General features: G+C 43.5%; 2 protein-coding genes across 2 annotated transcripts; both read right to left on the reverse strand.

Moving 5' to 3' along the window:
• Positions 1 to 1,683: 1,683 nt before the first annotated feature.
• On the reverse strand, positions 1,684 to 2,169 carry LOC149846005 (pentatricopeptide repeat-containing protein At1g18485-like). Its single transcript, XM_089990169.1, has one exon. It carries the CDS (start codon positions 2,167 to 2,169, stop codon positions 1,684 to 1,686), a length of 486 nt encoding a protein of 161 aa, XP_089846295.1.
• A 6,006-nt stretch (positions 2,170 to 8,175) lies between these two features.
• Positions 8,176 to 9,529, reverse strand: LOC149846006 (pentatricopeptide repeat-containing protein At1g18485-like). Its single transcript, XM_089990181.1, has 2 exons — positions 9,207 to 9,529; positions 8,176 to 9,019 (listed from the first exon to the last, which is right to left on the reverse strand). The coding sequence occupies exons 1-2, from the start codon at positions 9,527 to 9,529 to the stop codon at positions 8,176 to 8,178; spliced, it is 1,167 nt and encodes a 388-aa protein (XP_089846307.1).
• Positions 9,530 to 10,199: the final 670 nt, after the last annotated feature.

Raw genomic sequence — 10,199 nt, forward strand, 5'->3', positions numbered from 1 at the left:
GTTTTTATACCCCATGCCCGGTCAGAATCAATGTTTTCAGTATCGGTGTGTATCAGCCCATACACACAGTATTGGCAGAAAATCGATACGCTGCAAGCCTGAATTGGCTATTTTTAATAAATATAAAAAATACCAAAACATAATTTTTTTAATATTATTTTAATGGTTTTAACACTTATGATTGACACGTAATAAATTTTTATTATTTTTGGGCTGATACAGAACGATTCACTTGAGCATCAGTATCGGCCAATACAGCTGAATTGGTGCCCAAACGATTCAGGGCCGATACTGATACTGAGAACATTGGTCAGAATAATTAAATTGTGAAACTTTGGAACGGCAACACTCATTTAATCATGCGTTTCTAATTCCGTAAGTGGTAAGAGGCAATTGAAGATTCGCCCAACTCCCCACATTTTTAGCCCTCGAGGGCCCCATGCATGTGACTCCATTACATGCAAATTATCAAAGTTCCAAACTTGGAAAGGAGACTCCAAATTTCTCCATCTTTACTTATTTGAAACCATAAAGAGAGACTAGTTAACTCGACTAAGTACAAGTTTCGATACCCAGCAACGGGCACCAGACACCTAATCGAAAACTGCACCAAAAAAGCTTCAATCTACTAGGCACTTTAATGGTAGTGCCATTTTATTGAAAGCGTACATGTTTGGTGCCACTACAACCTTATCAACGCACATTTAATAGCCAGTTTGCAGTAATAAATAGGCCCCTCTTCCCAAGGAAAATGGTCACCAGGAGAATAGTCATGAGTTGCTGTGGACCCTTTACCAGAAAATTTTGGATGCTTCTTACTTGTTAAGCCTTTGAGTAATGCAAAGTAAGCCTCTTGGTTTGGTACTGGGTGCTTCCTACGAACAGTGAATATGATCTAGTAGAGAGCTACAGAGCACTATGGTCAGCTAGTATCCATACTGCACATGACATGCTAGAAAACTAATAGGGGTTGTCGGTCCCACAACCCACTTTGGTAAATTACCAAACTTGATCTTGTGAATTAACAGGAATTCTCTCTCACCATGACCGTAAGTATAAAATTTATTGACGTTATGAGGGGCTTTTTATTCTAGTAAGCAGAAGAAAAAAAACTCAGACAGCGGGCACACATCCTAGCAAAAGAATAAAAGGATGCATGATCTCCAGTGTCCTTTTAGAAATAGACACAAGAGTTCATGAAGGCTTTGCCTGTTTTGGCATCTTGTGACCAAGTTGCTAAGAGAACTTGGCGACTGTCATGGAACGTGATTATGTTCTTCACATGCAAACTTGCTGTTCATGGCAGATCAGATACAATACAAAGGCTCACTGTGGGGGCTCAAGTATTTCGGTGAAATGCAGAAACTGCCTCTTGAAAGAGGTTTCTTCATGGGGTTGTCAATAGTCAATCATCTGTTGAAACTTCTAGTTTAAACGAAAAAAATGCCCTACATGGTTAACTTTTTTGTGTTTTTTCTCTCAAAACTTCGGATTCAAACTACATGACTTGCCTAGAGTTAGGCTAGGAAGCAGCAAACGAAGCTTTGAAAGAAAAATGTCTGGCTTCTAATGTTAACTTGGAAGATTTTCCGGGTTATCCGAGTGGGTGTTTGCTACCTTTTTCAATTTGTCTCGGATGTGAAAAACCAAACCAGACAAAGCGTGAGAATGTATCATTGCCCTTCACCAATAGTCCCCACATGAGCAGACCCCCTTCCTGAAATGGTGGAAACGCCCGTTATCCCTTACAATGATCTCCCTGTCTGCCACCATAGCCACCAACTTGGCAGCATTATGGCAATCTCCACACATTCTCAAGTTCTTAGTCACGCGCACTGGCACCCCCGGTGCCAACTTCAACAATCCATACACCATCGCTAGTTTCTCACTGTGTGCATTTAGACTCTCTACCTTCCCTTCATCTTCCACATCATGCAACACTGCATTGGTGTCAGGGACATAACCAACTTCCTTGATCTTCCACTCCAACTCATCCCATTTCCTTTCAATCTCCTCATACTCTGGATGCCTTCTATCTCCAGCCACAAACTCATACACCCTCCTTCCTACTTCCACCCAGCTACAACCAGGCTTCTTCCTCACGCTCATCCCCTTCATCCTCTCCCTTACTCTCCTTACATCCTCCCACCTCCCTGAAGCGGCATACATATTCGACAACATCACTTAGTTGCCAGCATTTCCAGCCTCCAACGCAATCAATTTCTCTGCTGCTCTTTCTCCCAATCGTTTGGCGAACATAGCGAATCTTTCGAAGCAACAAGTGCACAGGCAGTATTGCATGCAAACTCACAATTACAATGAGACAACAACAACATAGAGAAAAGAGAGTAGAAAGAAAAGGAGAGAATAAAGGGGTTGAGAGGAATGTTCAATAACAATTAATTTATTGAACGCGAGTAAATACAACAGTATCGTGCACCACAATCTCATTAAAAGAAATGCAAATTACAGGCATGTAAAGCTATACAAACATTACAAGGCCGAAAGGCCCGTGTGAGTCATGTAGGGCTTTCAATAAGCTTAGTACAAGGTAAAAACTACGCAAAAAGTTTGGGTGTAACATTCTCCCCCGCCTAAGCTATCGACGTCCTTGACGATAAGGCCCATGCTTCATACTCGTCCACTGCTGAGAAAAAATTGGTCGACGTACTTCACTTTCTCCCAACTAGATTCTTCTTCTGGCAATCATTTTCACTTGACAAGATACTCTTTGATATATCCTTGACGATTGCACAGATGATCCATAATGTACTCTACTTCTTTGGCGTCAGTTATACGGAGAGGTGTTGACACTTGCGTTGGCTGGTTGCGACTGTTGTCTTCTTCATCAGCATGGAATGACTTTAGGTTACTGACGTAAAAGACTGGATGTGTTTGAAAGTGTGGAGGAACTTTGAGCTTGTAGGCAAGGTTGCCTATACTCTTGATGATAGGAAAGAGGCCTTCATATTTGCGGACGAGGCCCTGATGTGGACCCTGAAAGATCCTGGTTCTCTCATTATGCAATTTGATCAATACTAGGTCTCTGACTTTGAACTTCGTAGGGCGGCACTTCTGATCTGCCCACTTCTTCATCCTCTTGGCAGCTTTGTGCAGGAATACCTTGGTCAGCTCTGTTTGATCCTACCAATCTTGAGCAAAATGATAGGCAAGTGGCGCTTTGCCCTTATAATTTATCGCGATGGTGTGTGACGTCTGGAGTTGTCTCTCAGTTGCCAACTCAAAGGGGCCATAGCCAGTTGATTCACACTTCTGTAGGTTGTGGGAGAACTGAGCAACGTCCAGAAGGTCTTGATTTGTACCTACAAAGTGTCGCAGATATTCTTCAATGAGAGTGTTGGTTCTCTCTATTTGGTCATCTATCTGGGGGTGGAAGCATGTTGAAAAGTGCAACTTTGTCCCCAACAATCAAAATACTTTCTACCAGAACTTTCATGTAAAGTGCGGGTTACGATCGCTAACAATGTTTTATGGAATCCTCCAGTTGGTCACAACATGCCTCACGAACAAAGTTATGACTCGCTCGGCTATACCAGTGGGCGGCATGGGCATGAATATAGCATACTCTAAGAATCGATCCACCACCACAAAGATTGAACTACAGTCGTTCACCTTCGGTAGTCCCAAAATGAAGTCCATGGAGATGCTCTCCCATGGATGGCTTGGAATAGAAAGAGGCTTCAATAGTCCTACGAGCTTCTGATTACTCGACTTATTCTACTAGCAGATTAGGCAGGTGTGAACGTAACCCTCAATATCATCTCGCATAAAAGGACAGTAGTAGGCCTGCTCTACTAAAGCGAACATCCGATGTTGCCCCGGGTGCCCTAAGTATCGGGTATCATGACACTCCTTGATTACCAATCTTCATAATAATTTTTATTGCAGTACAAAAACGTGATTGCCCTTAGTCACAAGGAGGTCGTCTTGCATCCAAAATCTCATAGTTTTCTCTTGCTGAACTAGGGTCACCAGGTGTTGAGCTGATATATCAGATTGGATGTCTTCTCGAATGCGGTCGAGGAGGTTGCTTTTAGGCTGAGCAGACGAAGCTTCCTACTCTTGCAAGGCCACCAACTTGGCCTTTATGCTTAGTGCATAAGCTATGACATTGGTCTTTTCAAGCTTATACTCCAAGACCATGTCAAACTTTGCCAAGAACTGTTGTCATCTAGCCTGCTTAAGGCTAAGCTTCTTTTGTGTGTAGAAGTAGCTAATGGCTATGTTGTCCATCTTAATGACAAACTGATATCCCAAGAGGTAGTGACACCAAACCCGCAAGCAATGCACGACTACAGTCATTTCTTTCTTGTGCACGTAATATCAGCTTGACATCCTTCAATTTGCGGGTCTTAAAAGCAATAGGGTGCCCCTCCTGCATGAGCACTCCACTGATAGCAAAATTTGAAGCGTCTGTGTGGACTTCAAACATCTTCATGTGGTCGAATAACCTCAACACTGGATCACTAGTAACAACCTTCTTTAGCTCTTTAAAGGCTGCTTGGCATGCATTTGACCAATCCCAACTTCAATCCTTCCAAAGCAAATCTGTAAGAGGAGCACAAACCAGAGAATACCCCTCAATGAACCAACAATAGTAATTTGTGAGTCCCAAAAATGACTGCAGCTCTGACACAGAGGAGGGAGGCTTACACTCTACGATGGCTTAAACTTTCTGCTGGTCTATCCACAACATGCCATGTTCAACAACATGGTCCAAGAACTCCACTTCCGCTTTCCAGAATAGGCACTTCTCCTGTTTCACATATAGATCATTATCCTTCAACAGTTGAAACATAATGCGCAAGTGACGCACATGTTCCTCCAAATTCTTGTTATAGACAATGATGTTGTCTAAGTAGACAAATACAAACTGGTCTAGGTACGGGTAAAAGATTTTGTTCATAAGGGTCAAGAAGGTTTCAGGGGCATTCGTCAGACCGAATGACATAACCAAGAACGTGAATGTACCATATCTCATCATGCACATAGACTTGGGCTGGTCCCCTTCTACAATTCTGACCTACCAATAACCCGATCACAGGTCTAGCTTCGAAAATACTCGAGCGTTGGTCAGTTGATCGAACATGTTAGCAATCAATGGTACATGATACTTGTTCTTGACCGTCACCTTGTTCAGTGCCCGATAATCCATGCATAACCGTTGAGACCTATCATGCTTCTTCTAAAAAAACATGGGTGCACCAAAGGGTACTTTTGAGGGACAAATAATGCTAGAGGCTAGCATATCATCTAGCTGCCTTTGTAGCAACTTCAACTCTGGTGGAGTCATGCTGTATGGGGCCATAGCAGGGGGCTTCATGCTTGACAGAAGTTCAATCTCATGATCTACCTCTCTTCAAGGAGGCAATCTCCTTGGGAGCTCGGGAGGCATCACCTACTTAAACTCTTCCAATACGGGAACCAGACTACTTGCTTCGCAGGCTCAGCTTCATGGAGGGCCACCAGGAATGTCTCATCACCTTGCTTGATGCCCTTTTTCAATTGAATTGCAAAGATTGTTTGCATCTGCGAAGTGTCAACAGGATGAGCATCAACCATGCATGGGTATCACTCATCCATAATAGACACCACATTCAAGTGGGGCATGACAGAGGCTTTGTTTGCCCACAATAACTCTATGTCGAGGATCACCTTAAAGTCATTAAGTGCGGCTATCGAGAAACTAGTTGTGCCCAATCAATCTCCCATCTTAACAGCCACATTTTTCGTCTCGCCAAGGATTGGCTTCGCTTCCAAGTTCACCGCTCTCATGCAGCTCGCCTTCTTCATAGACTTTAAGCCCACTCATTTTGCCTTTTTCTGAGAGATTAAGTTATGGGTGGCACCTAAATCGACCATGATCTGAGTGGACACTTCATTCACGATGACATCCACGTACATGAGTGCCTTGCTGGACAAAGGCACGCCAACACACTTCTTTGAGTGCTGATACTTTTTGTAGTGCGCCCATCCTTGGTTGGTCCTCTGGTAGGTCTTTTGTCTGAGCTGCTTTTTATTCCTAGAAGTTATCTTTTTCAACTGTCTTTTCTTAAACTCAGGTTTTTGCTGAAATTTTGATAGTACTTCTGCTATTGTTAAGGCACTAGCAAGATCTCAAGGTTTCTGTTTTCATAACTCTTGCTCCACCCAAGGCTGCAATCCCATCATGAAATGGAGGAGATGACATGTCTCTACCATATTTGTAATCTCTATGAGGGCTGAATAGGTCTTGACGTAGTCATGGATCAACCTAATCTGCTTCAGGCCTGTTATCTTCTTGTACACCAAGTAATTGGCGTCCATCGGAAGGAAATGACTTTGCAACTCTCTTTTGAAGTCATCTCATGTATCAATTGCACAAAGACCCTTCTCCATGTCACTGTGTCTTCTTCACCACCAGACAATGGCCTTATCAACGATCTGCGCTATGGTGGCTCGAATCTTAACCACTTTATCTTTGACAAAGCTTGCTTCGAGGAATTCATCTATCTGCCATAGAAAATTCTCTACTTGGCATCGTGAGCACCAGTGAACTTCTTGGGCTCGGGAACCTTCAGATGAGTAGTTGATGTCTCGAATACACCATAGTTGTCGATCGTTGGCCGACATTTCAGAGCTAGGATTTTGCGTTCTAAAGCCTAGTTCTTCTGTTCCATTCTTAACTCATGATCCCTCACAGTGTCCAACTCGGCAACGATCGAATCTACTCTATCTTTGAATAACATGATACTTTCTTAGAGTTCTTTATTCATAGTCTTGAGCTCATCATCGAGCTTTCGATAACTGAGAGATGCTTCATACACTATAGCCTTTATCTCCTGCATTTCTCACAAGAGTTTTTCTACCATCTTTTTCAACTTGGTGGGGTCTGGCGAAGGAGTTTCCCAAACTTCTTCAGCGGTAGACATCTCTGTCTCCTTTCCTTTCTTGCTCTTTGGTTTCAACGGTATCACTACACCAAAATCTCCATACGTCATGATCAATGATTGTCGCTTGGTCGAGCGAGACTCGACAAACTTCACATTGCCCAGGGTGAAGTCAGCTCTGATACCACTTGTCACGGGATAAATTTTGGATGCTCGTGCGGCGTTGAAGAACCTTGACCCAATAAGCCTTTTAGCAAGTTCCAAAAGCTAACACAATGAATCATTCGAAACAACAAGTGCGCAAACAGTATTGCATGCAAACTCACAATTACAAGGAGGCAACAATCACTTAGAGCAGAGAGAGAGTAGAGAGAGAAGGAAAGAATAGAGGGAAAAAGAAGAACGTTCAATAACAATCAATTCATTGAATGCGAGTAAATAGAATAGTGTTGTGCACCACAATCTCATTAAGGAAAATGCAAATTACAGGTATATAAAGTTGTACAAACATTACAAGGCCGAAAGACCCGTGTGAGCCGAGGAGGGCTTTTGGTAGGCGTACAAGGCAAAAACTGCGTAAAAAGTTTGGGCATAACAGGCCAACACGCCCTAACATATAAACCATGCAGGCATAGTGCTCCACCATCGGCTCAATTCCATACTTTCTCTGCATCTCAGCAAAATATTTCTCCCCTTCATCCACAAGGCCTGAATGGCTGCATGCAGTTAAAAGGCCTGTAAGTGTCAATGAGTCCGGTTTGAAACCCTCTGGATTCATCAGCTCGAAAAGCAAAATCGCCTCTGCACCTTGAGATGCTGCAAGTCCTCCCATTGTAGCAATCTCTTGAGGTTGGAAGATGCCTTCTTCCAGCATCTCAAGGAAAAGAACCAGGACTTCATCTGGATATCCATTTTGAGCATAGCCAGCAATCATAGCATGCCAACAAACCATATTTCGTTCTTGCATCATGTTAAATACATGGTGTGCTGCTGCAGGCTGCCTGCATCTAACATACAAGGAGAGAAGGGAGATTCCAATGAATTAATCTGCTTCTAGGCCATTCCTCAGCACATACCCATGAATTTTCTTTCCATCAATGGGTGCTGTCAGATGTGCACAGGCTAAAATTATACTACCTATGGTGAAGCAATCAGGCTTGACGCCTGTTGATCTCATTACATGGAAAAGTTCCATTGCCTTATTTGCATCTCCATTCTGGGCATGTCCACCTATTATTGCATTCCAAGAGCTCACTTCCTTGACATCCATGTTGAAGAAAACAAGTTATGCAGCACTCAGATCGTCACATTTTGCATATTCAGCAACAAACATGTTACCTACTAATTCCTCTGAGTGCAGTCCATTTCTTACTGCATAGGAGTGGACTTCCTTTAGTTTCAGCAACTCAGACGGCTCCCCACAGGCAGGGAAGATGTTCAATACTGTCACCGAGTTTGCAGTCACGCCCTCCATCACCATTCGGTAAAGAAGCCCAAAGGCATTGTTGTAATCTCCATTTCTAGAATGCCCAGCAATCATTGTATTCCAAGTGACAACATTCCTCTGGCTTGCTTTCTCAAATAATTGGCTTGCGTGTTCGAGGCTTCCACATTTTGCGTACATGTCTATCAGAGCATTGTTGACCATGATCTCCATGGAAAGCCCCAATTTCACAGCTAAACCATGCAGCATCATTCCTATTCCTGCCTCTGCTTCTGCAGCACAGACAGGCAAGACTGCGACCAGTGTAGCCACATCTGGCTGCAACTCGTTTGTGGCCTGCATCACCCTGAATGCTTCAAAACAGTCATCAATAAAACCATTCTGAGAAAAAACAAAAATCAGTGTGTTCCAGGACACCATATTCCGGAGAGGCATTCTATCAAACACTTGGATAGCATCGTCTATGCACCCACATTTACCACACATAGCCGCCAAAGCGTTGCCAATGAAAACATCCGACTGCAATCTAGATTTCACAGCACGCCCATGAATCTCCCTCCCAAGCCTGGCATCCAACAACCCAGCAGATGCCTTGATAATGCAAGGCAGCGTAAAATTATGTGGTTCGAAGTCAGTAGAAAGCAGTTCACAATAGATACAGAACGCCTCCCCCGAGAGCTCATTCCTGACATAACCACAAGAACAGATTCTTTCTATCAAAACGATCAAAAACACAACGAGCATCAACAGGACACCCACACATTGCATACATGGTAACAAGCCTAGTGGTCAAGACAACATTACTTCTGATAATTCCATCGGAGACCACCAATTCATGCACCCTTTTACCAATTTCCACTCCCTTTGACTACCCGCAAGCCTGAAGCAAACAACCCATTGCATCAGCGCGATCTGAGGCACCAAAATCGACATTGCCTGCTTGCTGCACTATGCGCAAAGCTTCGACCAACTGCCCCTCTTTGCACAGGATTTCTATCTGTTGTACCAAGGAATTGCGCTCTTTGAGCTCGGTGTGTGCCACCGGAACAACACGAACAGCAGTTCTGTTTACGGCAACAGGCAGAGGAGGAAGCCTTTTTCTCCCAGAGGCACAGGGGGGCACCCTGCTGCTTCTTCTCTGTCTGTGTGGGTTCAACAGGTTGGGGAAGCACCACAATGTGGTCGTTAACGCCATGAACAGTTAAAAATTCAATCCCCAGGCTTTACGTATACAACCTATTTCAGAACATCCACTCAAAAGAAGGATCAGTACCCGCAATTGCTGAAGCACACACCAAATGTACAAACATTGTTCACCAAAACCACGTAAAGTTTTTATAATGATTCGTTCATTCAAGAACCATGTTTGAGAGAGTACAGGAAACAATAAAGAAGCGTCAGATTCTAACCAACGGAAACTACGGCAACAATCACATTACAAGTCGGACTTGCCTCTAACCTTATCTGTTTAAATAGGTCAAACCGGGTGGGGACCGAAGATTGGTTTTATTGTGGGGTCACTCAAGTCAAGGGCCGACCCGAACGATCGGACTTTGCAGTTTGATAAGCTGCGCTAGCTGGATCTCTCTCGAACTGACTTTGACAACATCAAATGCTTCTGATTGAGTAGCGATAAGGCAGGCGACCAGAGAGATATATAAACGATCCATTTTTGGTATGCTGCAATGTATGCAAATCAAAGCCTTTTGGGATCAAGAAAACAACAAATTGGATTTTGCCCAAAAGGCCAATCATTGTAGACGGCAGTCAGCAGCGAACCAATGTGAAAGGTTAACTTTCCAAACGTAACTGCATGGTGGTGAAATTATTTTCCGTTGCTACCCTAAACTAGAATGTGCGGCCCT

The sequence above is a fragment of the Nuphar pumila genome, chromosome 2 (genome assembly GCF_984573655.1).
Source record: "Nuphar pumila chromosome 2, dmNupPumi1.hap1.1, whole genome shotgun sequence".
Classification (NCBI taxonomy): domain Eukaryota; kingdom Viridiplantae; phylum Streptophyta; class Magnoliopsida; order Nymphaeales; family Nymphaeaceae; genus Nuphar; species Nuphar pumila.

Coding starts and splice junctions, on each gene's coding strand:
- LOC149846005 (XM_089990169.1), bottom strand. CDS start 2,169: ATGTATGCCGCTTCAGGGAGGTGGGAGGATGTAAGGAGAGTAAGGGAG.
- LOC149846006 (XM_089990181.1), bottom strand. CDS start 9,529: ATGGCGTTAACGACCACATTGTGGTGCTTCCCCAACCTGTTGAACCCA. Junction 9,020..9,206: donor TGTTTGCTTCAGGCTTGCGG/GTAGTCAAAGGG, acceptor TGGTTATGTCAG/GAATGAGCTCTCGGGGGAGG.